Source organism: Carassius gibelio, chromosome B2 (genome assembly GCF_023724105.1).
Source record: "Carassius gibelio isolate Cgi1373 ecotype wild population from Czech Republic chromosome B2, carGib1.2-hapl.c, whole genome shotgun sequence".
Classification (NCBI taxonomy): domain Eukaryota; kingdom Metazoa; phylum Chordata; class Actinopteri; order Cypriniformes; family Cyprinidae; genus Carassius; species Carassius gibelio.
In genome coordinates this window covers 25063926-25089039 of record NC_068397.1, presented here as the reverse complement: position 1 = coordinate 25089039, position 25114 = coordinate 25063926, and the positions used below count along the sequence as shown (strand labels likewise).

Genomic DNA, 25114 nt, shown 5'->3' with positions numbered 1-25114 from the left:
GTGCGAACAACACCCTGACAGTGACTGAAATCACTCGCATGTGAGTGAAAAAATGCGCGCGCACACACACACACACACACCCTTTTTTATACTACTTTGTGGGGTTCTTATGGCAGTAAAAAAGAAATAACAACGAAATATACTGTAAATATGGATAGATATAGATAATTTAGTCATTCACAGACACTGAAATGATTGTTCTAATATGTGAGGTTTTTCAACCATATCAAATCTTTTTGTTTATCACAGTGGAGATCAGTGTCACAAAAATACTGGGATCTACTTTCCTTCGTCTATGATGGATCCGCTTCTGTTCAGAACCGGTAGGAACTGATGTACAGTCTGAAACACAGTAATTCAACACTGTGTTTTATACTATATAATGGGTTAATAATATGAATCCATGAGACCCATTATAATCATAATCATTATTAATTTAATTGTTATTATTTCAAAAGATAAATTATTTATTATGACCTCATTTCTTTTTTTAAATGTATCAATGTGGGAACAGATTACAAAACTTTAGCAATGATCTGGGATGGCAAGCTCATAAACTGCCCTTCATGCATCATAATACTGTTTATGGATGAAGGCGAGGAAGCCAGTGCTTTGCTGTTTGGTCAGTATCATGTTTAATCATTGTATTCTTTCACCTACATGATCAGTGCAACATGTTAAACTTGACAGCAATGAAAACTGAATGCAATTCAGTGTGAACCCTCCCCTGAAACCTTAAAGGATCATCTAATACTGTATGTGTGCTGGATGTAAAGTCACCATTGCAAAGTCATTCAGTTTCACTGAATCATAATTCATAATGAATGCATGTCTGTCTTCCATTGCAGCTCGTAATGAAAACACACCAGATGAAGTGATTCAGGAATTTAAGTCAAAAATGGAGTGTGTTTATATGGAAGACTTCTTAAAGGTTCCTCTAAAACATGGTTTGTGTCTGACGCATTTGATTCTTGATTATGTAACAAGTAAAACAAAGACAGGCAAATATGATGTCAATACAATCCCATAGTTTATATAAAACTTATTCATCATATCATATATTTTAGGTTATTGTAAACTTGATGAGGCTGCTTAAAACACAGGTGGTAAGTGCAAACACTATGTTTCTAAACTGTTTATAGTGAAAATGACATTTTTAAATTCTTGACATAATTTCTCAGTCCTAAAGGTCACGAGCAGATGCAGAGATCTTCACGCTGCAGATCTACAATAAATTACTGAACTGATGGAAATTACGATTCACTGTTCTTGGTTTAGCCACTGAATGATTAAATAAGATAAATACTTAAATATAACAGCCTGTTTTATGAATTTGTGACTAACAAAACCCAGAGGCACAACATCCATATTTAACACACAAAGCCCAGAAGTGAATTATGAAATATATTAAATGTTTGAACAGATTAAAAAATAACCTGAAGGCCTAATTTCTCGTCCTGCTTCCATTACATGACATTATTTTAAAATGAATTGTGTTTCTCCAAATTAACCAATTTTAATAATACCTGGAGCATATTTGTCAGAATGTGTAAGTTCAAGTCAATGCAGACTCTATTGCATTACGTTAATTGCATTAGCAAGAGCAACAACAGTCAATTGCAGTGATTATGATCCAGTATGATTTTTTAAAACAACAATATTAAAGAACATCTGGCTAAAAGACAAGGTGTTTGATTAAAGCAATAAACAAAAACTATTATATTTATATATAAAACTTTATTATTGAAAATTAACAATACAGGGTTTTTTTCACTCCTTTAATACTTTCTAACATGGCAATTTATGTTTGTGCAAATTACATAAATCAATTTACTTTAAAGATTATAGTTTTCAGTGTATACATGAGACACGTAAATTTCACATTTTTCTTTCACAAGCAGTGGAATAATACATAACTAACGTTTTTACTATTTACAGTAAATCTTTAGCTCTTTTGTGACACCGATTGTTAAATGCAGTAACAGGTTCACTGCAGTCATCAAAGCTTAAAGGCATCTCTCCCTAGAGAAATAATGTCATGTTTTCTATAATAATTTGCTGCGCTGTATTCTTCAACACATTACTGATCAGTGAACACATTATGAGTCCTGTTTAGTACAAACTGGAGATGTGCTTTTTGCAGTTCCATCTTAATTTTTCAACATGCTTTTGCATTTAAATTACACCCAATCAATATGTCAATGGTTTAAAACAATCATATTGGAATCATCTTGTGTTTCAACTCTGTACCTAGTAACTTATTAATTATATAATTTGAAAAACATTAATAAATAAAACCACATTTTTTATTTTCTGTATTTTTTCAACATTTTTGATCCCATTTCTAATTGTGTATATATATATATATATATATATATATATATATATATATATATATATATATATATATATATATATATATATATATATATATATATATATATATAGAATGCAAATGTTTTGTATATCTGATACAGCATTCAACATCTGGACATAGCATTCCTGATAAGGATTTATGGACAAGCACAAGCACTTTAATGTCGGTAAATAGAATTACTTTTAACTTTTGCCCCATAGGTGGCATCGTCAGCCCTTTAATATGATATTGTATAATATAATGTACGGCTTTGCTGAGAAAGGGCTTACATCCTTTCAGCATCCTTACCTTTAAACTTTCTGTGATTGGCCCCACGATGACACATTTTCTACAGAACACTTTACAATAATAATGGACTTTTTATAGAGCAATATTCATTCTTGTTTCATTGCTCATGGACACTACAAAAAATCTATGATAAACACCAAAGACAATACAATTCATATTAACACATTCGATATCTATTGGCTAAGATAAATGCATTTGATTAATTCACTTATTCACCTTGGGTTGGTCTCAGACATCTTTGATTTCAGATTTTTAGGCTTAAACCTCTAAAATTGTAATGCTTTAGAAAAACTTCATTTGATCCTTGCTTTGCTTTTGTTTCCACATGAATGTCTACACTCTTCAAAACCGAGCTGCCTTTTAAAAACTCCACCATGTCCTAAAACATGTGACTCTTTGTAATAAAAAAAAAAAAAATTCATCATCCTAATAAAAATATCAGAAATTAGCCATTCCCTTCAAAGGATACAAGTTCAGTTGCACTTAATGCATTTTGGTCATGTTGTTACAGACATTGCTTCCTACTCACAAATGACTAATTTTAACTTTCTGTGAGAGAAGTTGCCTTATGTGAACGTGACAAAGTAAATCGAGAACATGTTCTCCTTTGGCAGCACTAATTCCCTGCAAACAGAGTTTAATTTTCTTAAGTCCATGTGAAATCAGAGCTTTAAATCCTATTTTAAGTGCAATGCTTTTATAAAAAATCTAATTATTGCGCTCCAGATAGCAGCACTTTGTGCTTAGAATTTCAAATAATTTTTAAATAACTAACCCTGGAAAATGGTAATAACACTTCTCCCATTTTGTATATCAAAGGCACTTGACAAATATGAGGCATCTGTGCAAAGATAAATTGGCACTTCTTTTGCTACAATTTCTTGCAAAGTCATTATAATATTATATTAAACTAGTTTTGCAGTAAATATTTTTTAGAATCTGATAATCTGAAAGACAAGCTGGGCAATAACACATAATGCCAAGCCAAGCCGATGCATTTATAAACCCAACTGACACATTACACTTCTATGCTTTGTCACGCAGGGCATCTCCACTGACTCAAAGACTCCCTCATAATGCAATCCAGTCTTTCATTTAGGAAAACTGATCAAATTCTTAAAAATTTACAGAATTATCATTTTTCCTTGATATGTCCATCTATTTAAAAATGCATGCTAATCTTAGCATGTAACATTTCCTGTGACAGTCATCTGCCATCACTGGTTCTTTCACTCTTCAGTAATTATTATATTCAGAACTTTTAGCTGATCAGTGCAAACACCACTACAAAAACTCATCTATAACTTATTTTTATCGTTGATGCAGGATGCGTGTCCACACACTCACTTCTCCTCAGGACAGACTTCACACAGATTTGTTTCTGTGTGTGTGCTTCCTCCTCACTCGTTTCTGGAGGTGATGTCCTGATGAAGACACAATCCGGATGTTAAATTCTTTACTTCGAGTCCCATTTCATAAAGTCAGGAGTCTATTATTAATCTGTACTCAGATTCTCACCTCAGTCTTTGCTCTTCTCCAGCGCACTGCAGTTCCAGGTTTCAACATACCTGAGAGAAAGAGAGAGACAGAGAGAATGATTTTACATTATTTGACTCATAAATGGTAGAGAAGTTAGGTTCATAAAATAACTTTTGACTGCCCATCTTAAATCTAATAGGTTTATGGAAGCGTTTTCCTAAAATAGTGTTTAACAAGGATATTGCTCCAGAAACCAACATGAATATATATACTGTATATATGTGTGTGTGTGTGTGTGTGTGTGTTTGTGTCCAATATATTAATATATGTTTTATTTTTTATTGCGCAAAAATTCATTGGAGCAATTTGTTTAAGACAATAAATAAAATCTTTGTAACTTTTAAAATATAATAACTTTTCAGTCTGTTTCCCTTAACACCTGGTTCATTCTGGTGTGTAATTCACTTTTATTAATCAAATCTGGATGAACAGAATTTAAAGTACAAGGCCCATGCTGCATGTTTTTTTTTTTTATTCAAGAAAATGTCATATTATGTAAGTATAATAGTGACTAAGCTTGCTATTTTACTTAATTTGTTTACTCACATATAGATGAAAGCAGAACCATGAACACCACTGCTGCAGAAACACCTCCCAGCAGCCATCTGTGAGGATTATTATGTCATTAATCTATTAGAAGTAAAGCTCCGCCCATTTTCACAAAAAATGAGCCAAACAGACAGAAATCTCACTGGCTGTGTCTGAAATCACATACTCTTTTAGTATGTACTTCTTAAGTAATTACTTTATTAGAAAAAGTCATAACTGTGAGATAAAAAGTTAATTTAATATTAATTTTAAAATTAATAATAAAAAGCAGAAACTGGCTTTTGTAGTTTTTTGACTACGGTACTATATTGTAGGGAAGTATGTACTGTATTTACAGCTTTTCTCTCTCTCACACACACACACACACACACACACACACACACACACACACACACACACACACACTTTTCATTACCCGGAGGAGATGGCAATGCAGAGGCACAAAGTTAGGATGAGGAGAAGGACTTTCAAGAGCACAGTTTCTGAAACAAAAATAATTTAAATAGTTTCCAGCTGTTTCTATTTTTCCATATTCATCAAAAACTCATAGTAGGCAAGGAGCTCTTTCATTCGCCCTTTCTCACCTGATGTCTTGCTGGATGAGCTATAACTATTGAGGTGACACATGGATGGGGGAGGAACATCCAGGAGGCCGCTTACTGATTGGCTGGATTGTTCATGGGCGGAGCATGGCTCACGTGGAGGCTCCTCCTCTTCTAGCTGAGTCTGAGGAGGCATTTTATAAGGGGAGGAAACAGGGTCTGTGGGAGATATAAAGAAACAAAAACATTCATAGAGAAATGAACAGGCAAATATTTTCAAAGATGTTGAAGTCCAAAACTAGAAGCCTTCTAACCATATGTGAAGCTGAGGGGTGTGTTTGTCTCATAGCTGTTATCCAGCTCATCCCATGATGATGACAGGAGGGGAGTAATGGGGTCAGGTCTTCTAAATACACTTCCTTCCTGCCAGGATTGGCATGACTGGTTAACATCACTAAGAAGACTTGCCAGTGACTTTCTTGCCCCATGCTTTCGTCTGAATATGCTAATAAACATAAACAAGGTATGTCAGATTTGAAGTAGCTTTTTAACTCTGAGAGACACAGGCATTGATATTCATGATATATTCTTTCTTGTACCATTATATATCTCTTATCGAAGGAATTAGTTACAACAACCATATTATATAGGCAAAATTTTCAATAATTTGGAAAAACGTGGCAAAACTCTGGGCATTTAGGGGTTGCAAAATCTTACAACTATTTTTTGATACAGTATGTGAAAGTTGAATTCACAACACATCTGTATTTGAAAAATAATATATTTCAACCAGTAAAAATAAAGTCCTGGAAAGTTTAAACCATTTAAATACTATAAGAAATATTCATATCGAAGCCTACTTTTAATATATCATAGTAATTGTAATACCACTTAATTTTTTAATAATATATGTTGTTGTATCACAATGACAATACAGCTCAGAAAACACCTGAAAAAAAAAAACTTTTCATTTTTGTACCAATCACTGAAAAGACTCCACAACAGAATAAAGTTTCGCTAGGCTCAGAAAATGTTTTTAAATGTATTTACATTCAAAATTCAGATCATGTAAGTTTTTTATCACAATACATACATATATATATATATATATATATATATAGAGAGAGAGAGAGAGAGAGAGAGAGAGTGTAAAATACTTGGATACTTAAACTTAAAATAGATTCATTTGTTTTAAAAGTTCTGAAAATGCATTTTATTAAAAAAAATGTAAACATTCTTTAGCAAGCTAAGGCAGTTAATATGCCTACAATGTAGTGTGAATATAGTACAGTCACAACATAGAATGTGGCTACAGGTGCAAGAGTATAGTGTATAATGTATAGTGTATAGTGTATAGCACAGCTGGAATGAAATAATTGTGCACACACACAACAACAAAAATAAACACTGTAATAAATCTCACCGGACAAGATTCTCTTTGTACGAGACGCTGGTGTGTGAGGGAGTCAGAGTGACGTTACCCTCGTCATCTGTTGTAAAACTGTCCTCTGTCAGAACATAATAACCATTGGCTAGTAGCCGGGGACTTCGACGGCACACGCACACAGAGCCTGTCAGCGGATTGGTGGAGAAACACTCGAAGGGGGAGTCACAGATGTGGGAAACATCAAGACTGAAAGAGAGAAACAGCATTAATGTACACACACACACAATGATTATTATTATTATTTATTTTTTACGAATGCACAAACTAGCACTACATATATAATTAAAGAAAATTACAAGAAAAGATTTTAAATATATGTTTCTGCTGTTTGTCTACATTCCTGTACCTTTGACAAATATATTCAGCCTCCTGCCTTCTGGTCTTAACTGGAGAACCTATAACAAACATAGGGTCAGGTCAATCTTATCAAAGAATGTGTGCACGAGAGGAAGAATGGAAGTGACATGATATGAAGGCATACATACTTGTAACCGCTCCTTTAAAGAAGAAAGACATGGCTCACGTTGCTGTTAAACCTGTAATAATAAACACAAAATAACATTATGCTTAAAAAAATTGGTTGTACATAATTTAGCATGTATGTACAGCTTACGGGAAACAATTTTTGAACTATTTCTATTAGTTTCTTACTTCACGTTGATTTTCTTGAATAATTCCTTGCACCATATTAAGGTCATGCAACATGAAAAACATACTAAATCAAAGATCAAATAAAAGCAAAATAATATTATTCCTTGCTTCACATTAAGGTCATGCAACAACAAAAACATAAATTAATCTATGATAACATTAAAGCAAAAATAAACATATATTGATATATGTATAAATCAGTAATAAATGGAGATTGAGAAGCATGAAAAAGACTGGCAATGACACAGGTCAGTAACATACGATCATTTGCATTCTGGAAGCAAGGCCAAATGAACAATATTCACAGATCCATGACTTTTCTGCTGTAGAGCTAAAGAACCATTAATGAAAAACAATGCAAAAGACAGAACTACATAATTGTACTTTAAATACTTAAACTTCTGTTGAAGTCTTAAACAGATGTGCATTTGTACATTTTTCTAAATATATATATATATTTTTAAATCCTGATGATATAAAAATGGTTAAGAATTAAATATGCAATATAAATGAAAAATAAAGAAAAATTTTTAATTATGCTACACTTTTATTTTGTGCAATGGACTTCAAAAAAAAAAAATTAGGTTAAATGAAAGGAAAGAAAAAGTTTTTTTTTCTTTTTCCAGTTAATATTTATATAAAATAGAGCAAATGTTCACAATAAAATGTATTTCATGAAATAAAATGAATCATTTAATGAAAAATGGGGAGAGGTGTCTGACAGAATGTAAAGAGAGTAGGATGGGGAGGGGGATCAGGAAGCCATGATGATCCAAATGGGGAGGATGCTGTCAAAGTCATATACAGTAAAAGAAAGGTTAAAGTAGGAGGAGACCATATATTGTACTTCCTGTTAACCACTTCCTGGCTTGAAATAAACTGATTGGATGAACAGAGTATTGTGCATGTATGTGAGTTGCAGCTGCTATCAGAGAAGCAGAGGAGACTAACGGCAAAAAATGAGGGAGTACAATAACAGATGCTCGCTTGCTCTCGCAACCCCCCCCCCCCCCCATACACAAAGCAGCTCATTTGTTTTTCTAAATAAATCTGTTCCCAGAGTGATCACATGACTAACTTCTGCAACTTATTTTTGAGTTTGTACAGAAAGTCCCTCAAACCCTCACTCATTTCCTGTAGTCTCTGTGAGCTAGACACACAAAATGACTTTAACATTAAGAAAATATTTTTAGCATAACTAAAAGTTGCAAATACATAAAATAAGAGAATTAGCATATGTAGAGCATAAGTGAAATGAGTAGCTGCAATATCACAGCTCATTACAGAGATGTGTGCCAACCACAAAGCCACACACATGCATAGCAACACACAAACAGAGCTCAAAATGTAAATAAAAATGTATTTCTATCGACAATTATAATTTAATAATTTATCTATTTATATTACTTTCGTTCTTGTGTACTCACTTAAACAATGATAAATTGTGATTTAACCAATGTATGGCTGAATAGAAAAACAATACATATTTCACAGCATATTGTACAAATATGCAAAAGCTGTGTTAACGTTAATTCTGTTATTACTGATTTAAGATGCAATGTATGTTTCTAAGTTTCTAAGGTTCTAAGTCTACCTTACAGTCTATGCCATGGGGTACCTTTCATAAATAAATTGACAATATTTATAATAATAATAACAGTAGTAGTAATAATAATAGATTATTTTAAAGGGGATATTCTCAATTCAGAACAATAATAATATATTATTTTGAAGGGGATATTCTCTAGTCAGAATAAATAATTGTGTGATATTTACACGAAATCTGGCGTTTTCGTTGTTTTCATGCTCTGACGTCAGTTAGTTTAATTCTGTTCAGACGCGACGCTCCCTGCTGGGGGGCCTGACCGAGATGCACGAGAAACATTCACTTGCATATCCAGTTTTGATTTTATACTGTAAAATCTAAAATGTAAAATCCCACATTGTAGATAATATAGGCTATAAAATGATTATGCCGAAGCGTAATGCGATACTAACATCCGGTTTTCTCTCGCCACGTTTTTTAGGGCTGTATGTGCTCTCCATTTACTGTGCAAAACATATGAAACTACAAAGATTAAGAAACACGAGAAAAACAACTTACCTAGACCGGGGAGAATGCGGATAGCGGTGCGGATCAAGTCTGTCCGCTTCCCTACAAACAACTGACAGTCACGAAGAACCACGCCTTCTGATGATGGGGGTTCAAAACACTGTTCAAAACAAAACTTATCTGAAGAACACAGTCGCGCACCAGTAATGCAATTATATTTGATCAGATTATTACATATTTTCATATACTTGTGAATTCATATATTCGCACAAGTAGTAATGTATTAATACTCATGATTAAGTATTTTTATTTGTAAGTTATTCTGCACAAGATAGTCTAATATCGCTTTAAGGTATAGTTCGCTACACAATGAAAATTCTGTCATTATTTATTCACCCTCATGTCCTTGTAAACCTGTATGGGTATTATCTTGACCACAAAATATGTTTGGAAGGACTTGTGTAACAAAATAGTTGACTGTAGCAATTGACTTTTTTTTTCATTCTATGGAAGTCTATGGCTACCATTAACTGTTTTGCTACTCGCATTTTTCAAAAAACAAAAAAACGTCTATGAGTTCAGCAGGCAACAGATAGCCTACAAACCTGTAACAGTGCTTCTGATTTTATTTCAGCTTTTAGTGCTGTTCAGTAAAAGACAAGTTGTAAATTTGTAGAAAGTTTATGGGATTATTATTAATAATTTGGAATCACAATTAAGAATAGAAATTTGGATAATGGGTATAACACACTATACATCTATAATACAGAATATATTGATCAGTGGTATCATACCATTTACAGTTGATGCAAAAAAGTACTCTTTATACTTGAGAATTCCTACAAATATTACAATTCAATAAAGAAATACAACAAAAAGTTCATTGTTCTTAGGCAGAAAACAGACACAGCGAATGTTTCCTTAGGATGTGGACTGATAACTTGGGCATGTGCAGACCAGAATAATCTCTAGTGTTTCTGTGCAGCGTGTGAGGATGACATCATGGAACAGTTACATGTGTGTGTAATGCTCAGCTCAGGATCCTTAGTAACCAACCCCCTTCTCTCTTTCTCCGGAGACTTCTGCAAACTTTTAGAGCAAAGCTTCTAGTAGTTAGAATATTTACTTTATTGTTCAATACTAGATATTTAGTTATTTACACTTATTTAAACACAAAATATAACCAACAGTAAGTTTCTCAGTAAGTTTGTGTGTTGGGTTCTAAGAGGTGTGTCGCATGCATGTCTCTGGTCATGTTGTTTTTCTCTCGGAGTTTGGCTTGCAGTAACGTGTGCTCCACCACTCCCATCCGAACATCCATCTGCTCGATCTCCTGCTTCAGCTTGGTCAGACTCTGACGGATCTTCACCACTGGAGCTGCAACACGAAACACATTAACAAGAAGAAACTACAGCTCTCATAAACAAACTGCATCAGCAGTCGCTTGAAAAAGAGGGTTTGTTGTGTGTGTGGTTTACCTCCATCAGACATGCTGCTGCCTTTCTCTTCCATTTCCTGTTTGACTTTTTCTAGCTCTTCGCTGATCTGGAGTAAAAATAAATAGGCTTTATGAATGTTATTTGAATATTGTGTGGATATGTGGACATAGTATGGCTGTATACAGCATTATGAGACATATTTATTTCTGAAGAACTTTGCTACTGTGTGGAAACCAAAAGATGATTAAATCATTGTAATGTTAATACTGTGTGACTGCATCGTTGTTTTCAGACTCACTTCAGCTAGAATCCTGGTTCTCTCTGTGACGCCTCCACTGGCCTGCTGATAAAGCTCCTTTACCTGAGGGCAAAAATAAACCACATGCAACATTTGACATCCTATCAGTTGATTGGTTTAAGGTTAGTAATAATGTTTAAGGTTCTGATTGGTCGAGATGTTCACCTTGTTGAGCTGTGCTTGTGCCTGGCGGTACTCTGAAATAAGATGCTCAAGCTGAGTGTTGAGATATTTCTCACGACTGCTCACTTTCTCCAATGTTTTACTGATGTCCTCCCTCAATTTAAACAGACACCCCTGAAAACATCCAAACATATACATAGATTTAGTATTTCACATTATTATGTAAATGAAATATTTGACGGATGACGGATGGATGACCTTGGCATCTTGCAAGGATGTGTTGATGCCTTCTTGATGTTGATGCATTTGATCAAGATGAATCCTCCAATCCTGAAACATGTTAATCAGTAAATCAGAGCCTCTCCATCACCATAGAGGTTACATACTGTGATTAAAGGTTGAAATATTTGAGACCTTGTTGTCGGTTCGAATGGTGACTTTCAGTTGTGGAAGAACTCGCTCCACCTCCAGATTCCATTCAGCGGCATCAACATCTGACTCCAGAACCACCGCAGGCCTCCATCCACTGAGTTCCTGAACACATACATCAAATTAACTAATATTACCTTAAATATGAAACAACTAAACCATCTCCAGAGAAAGAAAGTAATTATTCCTTTTAGGTTTATATTTTATTATTACCGTACATAAAATGCACCTGCTGGTATTTCAAATAAAACTCACACTCGGATTGGTTCTGGTCTTCAATGCATCTAAATCAAGGCCATCCTCTTCCTCATACTCCTCATCCTCCTGCTAAAGATACACATTTTAAATGAGTGTGTGTGTGACTCACTGCCACTTACTTTACACATGTGAGTGTGTGAGTGATACAAAGTCATATCCTCATTGACTTAACTGTGTGAATAAGGGTTGGGTGATATAATTACACATATATATATTATGAGATTCTTTTTTTAGTTCTTAACTTAATATATCACAATAAACACATTTTTACAACGTGCGTTCCATATCTTTTTTGTACTTTTCCATTTGATGTAGAACAAAAGTGCGGTATAACACATTTGTTTTTTAATTTAAGTCACATACATTGCACCAAAATACCTTAAAACAGTCTTAAATCTTAAACCAATAACATAAACATTTATTTATCAGCTTGGAATTGTTTTTTTTTAATGCAGACAAACTGCATTTTTTAGATTACAACATAAAGGTTGAACATTTTTATTATTACCACTATTACTATTAGCATTAATATTATTATTATTATACATTTTTATATAAACAGTTGTGTATACAGTGCATAATGTGCAAGTATTCTGCTGCCTCCATCGAGATGTCTATGATTTTAAGTTTCATTTGAATATTATACGTATTTTTCATTTCCATTCTTGTCATATATATATATGCACATAATTACTCAGAACTCCTGGAAATAATAACAAATTCCTTTTTCTAAAAGAAGTTTAGTCTGATTGTGATTCTGATTTCAATTTTTGCTAGAAGCAGATCTAATCAATAGTTATAAAAACACTGTTAATTCAAAAATAACTTACTAAATTCTGAGATAAATTACTGATAAAAGTTTAAAATAGAAGGCGAAGCTTAGAATAGCGTTTGCATTTGACTCACTGTCATTTCTTCCTCAACTTTACTGAGTGTGAGCTCAGCATCATCTTCCTGCACACACTCATCTTCCACCTCCACAGACGGGTAAGTCGGCCTGATAGAGAAAGAATAATTCTCTTGAATTCTGCAGAAGCACAGAACATCGTGTGTGTGTGTGTGTGGTTACCTGTCCCAGGTGAATCCTTTACTCTTTAGTGCCTTTTCTACCAGCTGATCTAGAACATAAACAACATGCTCTCCAGACCCAGACTTCAGCTTAGATGGGGGGAAATCAACCTGGCCTCCCTACAAAAAACAGATATGCAGTGATAATCAAAAAACCCAAATACTTCTATGCGCACTTGTGAGGATGTCATCATCACGTCTCACCAGGGCACGCAGCTCAGACAGGATATTGGAGACAGTGGCGTTGGGGTCATCATACTCCTGCGGTGTGTCAAACGGCCGGCCGCACAGAGAAATCAACCAGGCGGCAATTACACTGAACATATAGAACTGCTCTCCAGGATTTGACAACACATGAGGGCTAGAGACAAAATAATGCCTGAAAAACAGAGCAGAAGTGCTTATTTTGATTCAACAGCGATTGATCCTACTAATAATTAACCCTGGTAAAGGTAATTTTTTTTAAGATTGAAGGTTTCTATCCCATTCTGTTTTTATGCAAAGTTACATAAAACATAAATAAATAAGGAAAATACATGAGTTGTTCTTGGTCGGAATTTTTTTTTTTTACATTTTATTTAAGAGTTTTTGACTTTGTACACTAATGTAAATATAATTAGAAGATGCAAGCCGTTGTGGATTTTATTACAAGTTAACGTTAACTGTTAAAAAAACATGAACTACAAACTTAACTGTAATATTTTTGTCAGAAAAACAGCATTATCTTATCTTATAATTCACATTTAATTAACGTTAGCGATTCTACATCTCTCACCTGGAAAGGGGTTTGATGTTGTGTTTATCCAGAACATGCTGTTCATAATCCAGAACCTTGAGTTTATCCAGAAGATCCTCCATCAGCACAAACGTCTGAAAAACCGAACCGGGTCCGCGCTCTTCTTCCTCCGCCATCCCTGTCTCAACTCACTTTCAAAACGCTTAAATAACACAGATATGAATACAGGTAAAGGTTCCTTCTTCTCTCGGCGTATTTTTTTATATCCGTTGTTTCTGATATGCAAGCTGCAAAAGCGGACTCGGGATGTTGTAGTTACTGTCGCCAGGAATGACGTCACACACCGGACACGATATCAAACAAAATAAAAGTAATTAACCAAGATGGATAATAATAAACAACGAGCAATAACAAATAATACAAAATATGTGATTGGCAAAGAAAATAGCACTGATGTGCCGACACTATTTTACAATTAATAATAATGTTTGGGTAAAAAAAATTTTTTGCGGGTTTTATGAGTGCTTCCACACGCTGGAGCGGAGAAGAAACGGCGCCAATATAATAATATAATATAATATAATATAATATAATATAATATAATATAATATAATATAATATAATATAATATAATATAATATAATATAATATAATATAATATAATATAATATCGTGTATTGACAATTTTATTTATTGTCATTTATGTAATTTATACAATATATTATATTTTATTGTGATGGAAAAGCTGAATTTAAAGTAATTACCCCAAAAAATAATAATAACGTAAACATCTTGACTGTCACTTTTAATTAATTTAATGCATTTTGTTTGTAATTTTTTTTAATCTCACCCCAACCTTTTGAACAGTACTGTATATAATATATACTATAATTTCTCTCTCTCTCACACACACACACACACACACACATATAAATATTTTACATCAGAAGAACTATGTAAGCGAAAAGCTGAATTGAAACATTATAGTGTTTGGTTGTCTTTTGATAAACTGTGTGCCAGTGTGTTCCTCATGTTAGGTTGCTATGTGCTGGGCAGAGCCGCTCAGCTGTTGAGATTAATTCCAAGAGATCTTTTTTTGGCTGATGGGTCAATCTTTCTTTCACTCTACCAGTCTCTGTCTCTATGATGCTGGCATGTGTACGAACACAAATGTTTAGCAATCCAAATGTTCTCTGATCTTCACTGAATGTAATTGAGTTTCAGTCCCCAGCTTATACCAGTGTTTTGGACAAAGTCTTCCACTCCTTACTCTAAGACACAAATGCAGAGTAAAAGGACACATTAGACAGCATATGTTTTCACATTTTTATATATTTCACATGTGGCTTACGGTAACAGAAATTATACAAACACATCTTTTGAATAATTTAGCTACCCAACATACACATACTTATACACTCTCACATATTGGAGCACATTTTTTTTTAATGAAACATTTCCTCTTCCACTTACTAAATAATTACTTTCTTTGCATTCTATTTGTTTTAGCCTTTAATTTCTCCACTGTTTCTGTGGTGCACTGCTGTTTTCAGTCGTCTTGGATACGAGTCGCTGCCTCCTCTGATACTGGACCTTCCCTCTTGTTCTCGGTAACCACCTCTGTGTAGGTCACATCTGGGCTAGACTTCCTGCCTTTGGGAGGAGTCACAGCGAGCTCCGCCTCTGCACCCTCCTGGCCTTCAGCGACTGTGCGTTCCTTCTTCAGCTTGATTTTGAAGGATTCTTTATTGGGTGCTTTCTTAGCGATGTTCTCCTTCAGCCTCTCGCTGCTCTGACGCATCTTCTCTCGCTGCTCAGGGGGCACAATCTTCTCACCCAAGGTGTTGAATTTGGTTCCGAGGGTTTGGCCTGTCTTACTCAGGCTCTCCTTGGTTTTGCTGAGGTTTTCCCGTGTCTTCTCACGGGTCTTGTTCATGTTCTCTTTGGAGAATGCAGCTTTGATGTTCTCAATGCCTTTTAACCCGCTCTGTTTCAGACGGGCGCCTCGGGATGACTCCCCCTCCTCTACCACCATGTACTCTTCATCAGATGATAGGTCAGCAGGGATTTCATACTCATCTGGCTCCACCTCCAAGTTAGCAAGCCCCTCCCCCTTAGGAGTCTTGGTGACAGCAACAGAGGGAACTTCAGTTTCACCCTGCAGTTGAAGACAGAAAGGAGTGAACATTATTCAGTAGGAAAACACACTCAAATTGTAGATCAAATTGTGTGTAGTAACATTTGTAAGGAAAGTGCAGTTAACAATTTTGCTGCATCTTGCAATTTACCTAGATCCAAGAAGCACTGAGCTGATTACCACACATCATTTTCCTTATTATCATACAGTATTTGGAGTGAAATGTATATTTAAATTACATTTATATATATATATATATATATATATATATATATATATATATATATATATATATATATATATATATATATTTTTTTTTTTTTTTTGTTGTTAATTAAAACATAAAGATTATCCTACATTTCCAGTGCTGTTATGGTGTGAATCTTGATCCAGTTACAAAATGCAACTCACATGCTTAATTGTCTTCATTTACTAGAAGATATTTTGAAGAATATTTTAACTGTTGCCCATACAGTGAAAGTCAGTGGTGTAACAAACAATACTGGACCCCATTGACTTTCACTGTATGGACAAAAATGAGACCTTCTTTTGTGCTCCACAGAAGAAAGAAAGTCATCTAGATTTAGAATGACATGAAGATGAGTAAATATTGACAAGTTTAAATGATCTTTTTTAATTTACCTATATATTTTCAACTGTTACTTTTTGGAATGTTCACCATGTTGCATATAAGAGGATATTTATAACAAAGGTTATTCACTTATCAATCATATTCTCTCTCTCTCTTTCTCTCTCTCTCTCTCTTTCTCTCTCTCTCTCTCTCTCTCTCTCTCTCTCTCTCTCTCTCTCTCTCTCTCTCTCTCTCTCTCTCTCTTTCGCTTTAGAATTATGCCTACAATAATCTGTACTTTTGCATTTGGGTGCACAAAAATTCTGCCTACATACACTTTCCACTAATTTAACGTTTTATTATTTTGACTTAAATTCTTTACATAATTTACAGTATGTTTACATAATGCTAAAACAAATCATACTGTGGCTGGTCTCTTTATAAGTTGGTCAGAGAGTTTCTCCGTTTAAGTGGGCATTTCTTAGCAACAGAGCAATAGAGACTAGGTTTTATGTCAGTTTGAAGTCTGGTTACATGAGTTGACCCTTCCCTTGAGGGCATTTCTGTAGTCTGTAAGAATGGTGTCTATGTATGTGTATGTATAAACTCCCTATTCAGGGAATAGCCTTAAAGAGTCTCTTCAGCTGTGTGTGCAGCTCTATATAAGGAAACCTCAGAATAACCATACACAAACACACATGATCTTGTCACACACACTGTCTAAAAGCCTAGTTTAGACTAATTTAGTATGTCACGCATATTCCCTAATTATTCATTCTGTATAATGATGTGTTGCACTACAGAGTGAGAAGTCAAACAAAAAGTGCATTTCCCAAAAGCATTGTTAGTTAACTATAGTCATTAGTTCCATTGAACTCTATTGTTAAGAACAGAACTTGCGACCATAGTTGCTTTTGGGAAACAATTCAATAGTTCCTTTTACTGTAATACTTAATGTCTGTGGTTAAAGAGATAGTCTACTCAATAATAAAAATTCTGTTATATCTACTCAACCTCATGTCACTGCAAATCTAATATTTTTTGGAACACAAAAGAAGATATTGTGAAGAATGGTAGTGACCAAAAGGTTTGGGTCCCATTGACAGCCATTCGGAGTAAAATTTGTGTCCATACGATACAAGTCAATGGAACCTGAAACCCTTTGGTTACCAAGATTCTACAAAATATCTTCTTTTGTGTTCCACGTGATGACATAATAACCCCCTTTAAGGCCCAAAGTCACTCACTGTTTCCCTCTTTCTGGAAGTCTCTTGAATGGACAAATCAAAATATCTTTATATCACTAATCTGACACACAAACAGATATAGTTAGACAATCTGCTCTAAAAGGGAAATTCTCAAGTACACCCCTATTGCATTGTGTGAGATTACAATGCCAACTTGCTGTTAAATGCCACAAAGAAAAAGCCACACCTTCAGTCACCCGGCCATAACACACATGCTTCAGGTGTTGGGAATGTGTTTACCTGATAGATGACAACCCTGAACTTGTTGCGGGTGAGCAGCTCATCTTGTGTTGTTTCCACTTTCTTCACACGCACATTCTGTTTCTCCACACGTGAACGTACTTCTTTAACGTGCGTGCTCACGCGGCGGGCTTTCTGGAGCAGTTTGTCAACGGTTGTGGCCGTGGCGCCATGGTCACGAGCTAGTTTGAGAAGATCGGATTGGACGGCGCTCACTGAGCTTTCTAGCTGCTGCTGACGCTCCTCCATGCGCTGCTGGCTGGCCTGAACACCATCGATGATCGTAGACACGCGTTCCAGCAGGGAGAGAATCGACAAGGCCGAGACAGGCTGCCCGGATTCATCCTCAACCCCCAGCATTACATCTCCTCTCTTTTCCATCTCTGATTCTCCCTTTCACAAGTCCCTGAAAGTAAAGCTATCAGGCCAGAGATGGGTAAAGGGACAGACGGAATCAAACACACAGTACAGAGAGAAACTGACACTCCAAGAGAGAGACCCCAGTGGAATCTGACAAACTCCACCCCTGTTCACACACACAGATAGAAATGCATGGATATAAATACAACTGTAAGAGGATACTAAGACATTTTTGGAAGCTGTATCACAGAAGCATTGGAAAGCCCCATTAATTCAAACATTCCCATAGTGTGTGCATGTGTCAGGGAGTCTTGTGGATATGCATAATACGTGTCACTCTCTCAGCTCTGAAATAGCTAAAATGACAATGACATTGATCTAGAGTGCAATTGTGAGTGTTTGCATGGTGAGGTGCACTTACTTTTATAAATCCACCCCCCTGTTGCATACCGTCAACTCAACTGAAGCCAACAGCTGTGGAGCACACACACACACACAGTGTAAACTGACCTTGGAGGTGTTCCGCATTGGTGTTTTGACCTACGACCTCACATTCAGGCAAGCTGACATTCAAAAAAACTGCATCTCCCAGCATGCACTTTGAGCCACTGAAATACACTAGTATGGTAGAGATAAAAAAAACCACCCAGATAAAGAAAGTTTTTCTTTAAACCCAATTTATACATTTTTGTTGAATTTACAGATTTGACATGCAAAATTATATAGACCTTCTCATAATAGCAAGTCACTTGATTTACAGACTGACTTTAGAAGATAAACTGACTGATAAACAGACAGAATTTTACAGTCACACATTATGAAAACCCGCTTTACAGAGATTCGGTGGGAAGAGGTTTTGTTTTACCTGGTTTTAGATTGTGCTGCTATAAAACTCACTTTTGCTTTGTTTCCAGAATGAAAGGATTGTAATGTTTTTCCAAACTTTTTCACCTTTTTTTCTTTTACATGGAAGTAAGCTATTTTCTGTGAATGAGCAAAACTTTCAATATTAGCCATTATGTGAAAAAAAAACACCTAGAAGAATAACAAAGTGCAGTAAACAAACCAGTGTATTTATGATTACAATAATACATGTAAAAATAAAATAACAAATACTGGCTTGTAATATCAAGCTGCAAAATAGACAGATTTTATGTACAGTTGAAAAAACTGTCGGACACCAGAAACCTTGCACATTCTTGTTAAAAATGGCCACACCCACACTTACGTTAAAAATAAGATGGATAGAAGGCAAAGTATAAATAGAAATCAAGAGATTATAGCAAGAATGAGCTTCACAAGCATTCTCTGATTTGCTTTAACCTCTGACCCTCAGCTATTTTATATTGTGTATGTGGTTGACAGGACATTACTATGTAGTTGCTAAGGCTTTCTGCAAGTTTTTTTTTTTTTTTAAGCAAATTTCTATGTGGTTGTAATAGTGTTCTGGGTTGATGTTTACTGGCCAAAGTTAATAAAGTCAACCACAAAGTATTGAAATAATTCTGGTCCCTATATATGGCTCTGGGCCCTCAGGTATGTGTAAATCAATGGGATTTTTAGGCCCATTATATTGTCCTCCAGTCATAAATCTTATAGTTAATGAATGTTATAACAAACAATCTCCTCAAAAATATACATACAAACATTCTAGTATCATGCTAGGATGTTTTGCATGACAAGAACCACTTCAATTTTGTTCAGAAAATGTAATTATCTACTAATGTAAACATTTCACCATGTGGATTACTGCATTCGGACTACTGAGAAAGTGAGGGAGAGAGACGAAAAAAGGCAGAATTAAGAAGGGGAGAGAAAAGTGGAAAGAGATTTTTAAACAAAAAAGATCATGGTGACAGGGTGAAATAAGGCCACTCAAATACTAACGTCAAAAGATAATTGTGCAGTTGTTTGTGTGTTTGTATTAAAGTAATCAGCAGCTATTCAATCATGCATCCTCCATCTTTGGGAAAGTGTCCCAGGTTCTGTTTCTGAAGCCGACCTCGTGGCTTTTTTGGATGAATCCTAAAAACAACAGTTTGAGGACAGGTGAGTGTGTGACACGTTTGATTATTTTTATATTAGCATTTATTTGGTGAAGGCTTGTGTGCATGTGAGGTGACTTTTACCTTGTGATGCATATTACGATCGCAATGATGATGCTAATCTGTACAGCAGCGATGATCACAGCAATCAGGACGTATTGAATCTTTTGGCCATTGGGAACCACGTACAGTTCACTGAAGTCTCTTTGCTCACACTGCACACCGGAGAACCCCAGATCACACCTAAAGAACAATACCAAAATGTATTAACCCCATACGCCTATAACCCCTTATTTGTACATCCAATTTGATATTTACTACAATACATGACTTGTGCGTGTTTGTGGATCATACTTGCACGTTGCCAGGTCATTTTTCATCTCACAGTTTCCATGCAGACAAAAGCTGCTGTTGATTTCAGAACAGGGCATTGCTCCGCCCACATTGACTCCGCCCACTAGATCCACTGAATCTATAGGATGGATCAAACACAGAGTCATTTTGATTACAGTAAATATTGTCTCTATATCCGTTTACTGATATGTGATTTGTTTGTGTACATGTGTGTGTTTACCTGGACATTGTCCAAGATATTTGACATCGATCTGAGATTGTTTCAAGCAGGATGCTTCTCTGATCTGACATGGGTTACTGTAAGACTGTCCATCTGATCCACACACTGGATTCATATTATATCCACTGCAGTCTATGTTGCACACACACCTGCACAGAAAATGTATATTACTTGCATGTTTGTCTCTATAGCAGGATTTCACAAAAGGGAAATCCCAATGGGAATTTATTGAAATATGAACATGGAAAATGGGGTACTTTCCTGTGAACATCTAATATCAAATATATATTTGACGTCAAGGGATTTGGCTGATGAAATGTTTAGGCCCTTCTGCTCTGTAGTATACAAACACAAATCATGTTGACTTACCAAATGCCTTCAGAGTCTTCATCACACTCTGCTCCGAATTTGCAGCTGGAACACTTGGAGAATCTACTGGGCTCCAGTCCTGAGCTCTCCAGATCTACACACAAACATTAACACATGACTTACAGTGTGCTGAAAGCCACATATCATTTTCTTTTTGGGTTCCGTTTGTGATGTACATTTGTGTGAAACAATTTAAAAAAACAAACAAACAAACAAACAAATAATCAAGGTGAGATTTGGTTCTATAAATAAGTTGCTGATTGCCAGTTCTGCACCTTAAAGTCGGTTGTAAAAAAAAAAAAAAGCCAGGGTTTAAGCAGATGATTAGAGAAGCCTGGCATACATGACAAAAATAAATCTGTCATTTTAACAGAAGATTGAAATATGACAGAGGTTAAAATGTAAAAAAAAAAAAGAAACATATGCACGGATTAATCAATCCCAATAAGATTAATAACGTGCACTGAGAATACTATGGTGAATTTTCATGCCAACTTTAATATCACATGGCAATAAATTTAGATAATTTCTATGTCTCCGAACCATTAATGCTTAAAACATTAGATGTTGACTCTGATAGCAAATAATATTAATAATACATGAATAAATAATAATAATGATGATGATGATGACATACCTGTGTCTCCTGATGCCGACTCAGCATCTGAGAAAAGCGATAAACATAAACATTATGTAAAATGCCACATCTGTTTATTGGTTTTAAAATTCTGGATTACACATAGATTGCAATTATTCAATATAAAAAATGTCAGTAATGTGACAAAATATGCAATACAAACATTAGTTATTTGACAAAACAAGCTGAACATCTGAATATTTTTGTGAGTTTGTGTGTGGGTTCACTACTGTTTCTTATACTAACAGCCCAAACTACTCAGTTGTTAAAAGGATTGTATGTTGGCAGATTTTCAAAGTAAAACATCAATGTAGAGCCAAAAATGTTTGTATATTGTTAAGTGAGATGCAATGACTGTGTTTAACTGCTATTTTTGTAAAGCATTTGATGTAGTATTTTTGCTAACCTGCGTGACAGTGTCCTTCAGTAATGACAGTGATTGCGGTCTGCTGTTCACAGGCAGCTTGTCTTAGGAAACATTCACTATGGTACGTGTTACCATCGGACCCACATACTGGAGCAAAGCTCTGTGGACACTGAAAGAAACAAACAGTTACTCCTGAAAGCTGCATGAGACAGTAACTATGTCACTGTTGGAATCAAGACAATAATTGAGAGCTTAGCATCATCCATTGCAGCAGAACAAAACAAACCTGATACAGACAAAGACACTCCAGGTGTGATCCGTTGTACCTGCATATTCCTCCAAAAGAACAACTATATTCATCACACACATGAAGGTCACTTTTCTTCTCAGACAGACCTAAAACAAAACACACAACTGTCAGTCATCATGTGCATGTGTTTATTTTCAGAGAAAGTACAACCTGAAAACCTATACATCACAGATACTTATCAGATCAGGACAGTAAGGGGAAAGCTTTATCAAAGCATTGATCTCTTTTGATAAGTGTAAACATGCTTAAAGTGAATGAGGGTCAATATATGACCATCACATCTGAATGTCACAACAAAGAAAAGTCTACATATTAAACCAGCCTGCAACACATTGATGGTCTTAGTTAGTGTCTCAAACTAAACAGGCTGGTTTGTTGGCTCATTGTAGAGGGGCTTTGGGAACCATTTTAAACTAAACTATTTACTCTTACCCTGCTTATTCATTTTTTCCAGCAGAGGATTTTCGTAATTGGTCAAACTGAAAAACCTCCATGTATACCTGAATGTTAATTTTCAAAAGAGCACCCAACAAATAGGCCTATTTGTTTAATAATAAAATATTTAATCATTATTACCTTGTAATGAATAGTTAAGTTAAACATTTTACTGAAAAAAAAAATGCACCAAACATTTCTGTCTTAATTTAAAAAAAAGAGATATTAAGGTTATTTTTCACTGTGATTTTTCTGGCATTAGGGAGATATATGTTTCAAACTTAATTTGCATAATGGGTAAATAAAAAAATAAAAATAAAAAAACAAGCAATCCACCTATTTGCTTATGACTTTTGTTTAAATCATCGTTTAAAAAAATGTTCACCAATAAAAAAGCTTTAAAAACATCCCAAATAAGAACAATTTTTAACAAAAAGATTTAACTGTAAATTGTATTTAATTGTTCTTTCTTTAATTTGTTTTGTTCCCAAATGTTGTATTTTAGGTAGGCCTACTTGAAATGTAAATTTTGCTAATAATAATAATAATAAAAAAACTCCATGCATTTCCAACAAGGACGGTGTCCACATTTGACCACATTTGAATATTTTAGCATATTTGTTTTTCAGCAAGGGATTTTCATAAACGGTAAAATCTTAAAACCTCATTTTTTAATATAAATTTACTCGTGAAAATGCCAGTGCACGTTAATGGCTTGGATTAGGTAAAGGGATTAGCCTATACATAGCCTATTTATATTCAGTTTCATTTAAAAACAGTCCGCCCCAGCAGTAAATAAAGACTTGTATGTATTTCTGTGTTCGCGTACCATGACATCCTTTGCCATCTTCAGATAAACAGTCGCTATCCGTGTCGGACGTCAGGGCCCCAGGCATCTGCACGAGGACCAGCAGCCCGAACATCGCGAGACGACATCCAGCACCTGCAGCGCACGAGCCACCGGACATAATGCGGCTCATTGCGAGGATTCCGCGCGACTGGTACGCCAAATGACGCGGAACTGTTCATTCATATGAAAGCTGATGCTGCACTTGCTATGGCTCATTTCTTCTTGTCATCGGTCCATCTGATAGAAGGGCCAGTGACCCGATACCTTCAGACGCATCACACCAGCTCACGCGCTCCAATTATCCTATAGTGTCGCTCGCGCAGAGTCTGTCTCAGTTTCCTTCACTATACCTTTCATCTGCGCTAAGAAACAAGCAGACGGACACAAAAACAGAGGGAAGGAGGGAAAACGGAGAGAAGTAGCTATAAGATTCCACATCAACAACACGAGATGGACTATGATCACGTGAAACCTTATAGAGTAACTAACCTATAGTGCAAACGATACAGTCAGTGTTTTCTTGGATGTTTTTTTCTTCCTACTAATTTATTTGCTTTGGCTTTGTAACAGTATAAATAAATTATACTTAATATATAATAATCATAGAATATGCCTATAAAACAATAAATTGCAATTCAATTTTAAAATACACAATACTTTTTTTTATTACACTATGTTAGCTGTCTTTATATTTTAGGAAGGGGGTCCTAAACGTCACACACAAAAGAGATAATCATATTTGGGATGGATGTGATTGGTGTAATGGCCAAAGAGGCTATTAAAAACGCAACACAACAGAGCTCATTATTCCTGGAATGTTGAAATTTTTTGATGCCAAATACACAATATTATGATTTCTTTGTGAAAAGCCCATTTCTGAACCATAAGTGCAGTAGGCCCATATGTAAAAAGATACATTTATAATGTTATAGTATATACAACTGCATTTAGATTAAATTATTTTATAGCCTACTGTTACTGTGCAAAACCGAATGAGAAATATTTTACCTAGAAAATGTTGATTTTATTAAGAAGGTGACTTTTCTCTAACCACTACTGAAAAATACTTAATAAAAATATGAATAATTTTATCTGTTTAATTATCTCTCGAAAACAACTAGAAAACCCCTGACAGAGTACATAGGCTATGTTTCTTTTTTTTTATTCTAAAAATA

The 25114-nt window shown here is 35.1% G+C and overlaps 4 protein-coding genes across 6 annotated transcripts; all 4 read right to left on the bottom strand.

Annotated features, from left to right (window-relative positions):
• Nucleotides 1–282: 282 nt before the first annotated feature.
• On the bottom strand, nucleotides 283–9602 carry LOC127950518 (transmembrane protein 71). 3 transcript variants are annotated; one of them, XR_008152478.1, is made up of 11 exons: nucleotides 9498–9602; nucleotides 7228–7278; nucleotides 7089–7137; nucleotides 6719–6928; nucleotides 5610–5800; nucleotides 5338–5514; nucleotides 5169–5235; nucleotides 4751–4809; nucleotides 4184–4233; nucleotides 4013–4089; nucleotides 283–342 (listed from the first exon to the last, which is right to left on the bottom strand). XR_008152478.1 is itself a non-coding variant. In XM_052547641.1 (10 exons), exons 2-10 carry the CDS (start codon nucleotides 7256–7258, stop codon nucleotides 4066–4068), a joined length of 858 nt encoding a protein of 285 aa, XP_052403601.1. In that variant the 5' UTR covers nucleotides 7259–7278; nucleotides 9498–9602; the 3' UTR covers nucleotides 1718–4065. The 3 variants fall into 3 exon arrangements, 2 of the variants coding, with proteins under 2 accessions (XP_052403601.1, XP_052403602.1); XM_052547641.1 differs by lacking the exon at nucleotides 283–342 and having other exon boundaries at nucleotides 1718–4089; XM_052547642.1 differs by lacking the exons at nucleotides 283–342; nucleotides 9498–9602 and adding an exon at nucleotides 7394–7803 and having other exon boundaries at nucleotides 1718–4089.
• A 404-nt stretch (nucleotides 9603–10006) lies between these two features.
• Nucleotides 10007–14141, bottom strand: ift57 (intraflagellar transport 57 homolog (Chlamydomonas)). Its single transcript, XM_052547635.1, has 11 exons — nucleotides 13837–14141; nucleotides 13266–13440; nucleotides 13063–13181; nucleotides 12900–12990; nucleotides 11991–12062; nucleotides 11721–11840; nucleotides 11565–11636; nucleotides 11349–11480; nucleotides 11184–11246; nucleotides 10925–10991; nucleotides 10007–10823 (listed from the first exon to the last, which is right to left on the bottom strand). The coding sequence occupies exons 1-11, from the start codon at nucleotides 13971–13973 to the stop codon at nucleotides 10645–10647; spliced, it is 1227 nt and encodes a 408-aa protein (XP_052403595.1). The 5' UTR covers nucleotides 13974–14141; the 3' UTR covers nucleotides 10007–10644.
• Nucleotides 14142–15109: 968 nt separating this feature from the next.
• cavin4a (caveolae associated protein 4a) lies at nucleotides 15110–18508 on the bottom strand. Its single transcript, XM_052547638.1, has 2 exons — nucleotides 17993–18508; nucleotides 15110–15955 (listed from the first exon to the last, which is right to left on the bottom strand). Exons 1-2 carry the CDS (start codon nucleotides 18371–18373, stop codon nucleotides 15347–15349), a joined length of 990 nt encoding a protein of 329 aa, XP_052403598.1. The 5' UTR covers nucleotides 18374–18508; the 3' UTR covers nucleotides 15110–15346.
• An 896-nt stretch (nucleotides 18509–19404) lies between these two features.
• On the bottom strand, nucleotides 19405–24398 carry tmeff1a (transmembrane protein with EGF-like and two follistatin-like domains 1a). The gene is made up of 9 exons (XM_052547636.1): nucleotides 23919–24398; nucleotides 22631–22740; nucleotides 22384–22513; nucleotides 21978–22004; nucleotides 21341–21434; nucleotides 20972–21120; nucleotides 20752–20869; nucleotides 20482–20640; nucleotides 19405–20377 (listed from the first exon to the last, which is right to left on the bottom strand). The coding sequence occupies exons 1-9, from the start codon at nucleotides 24067–24069 to the stop codon at nucleotides 20293–20295; spliced, it is 1023 nt and encodes a 340-aa protein (XP_052403596.1). The 5' UTR covers nucleotides 24070–24398; the 3' UTR covers nucleotides 19405–20292.
• Between the last annotated feature and the right edge of the window lie 716 nt (nucleotides 24399–25114).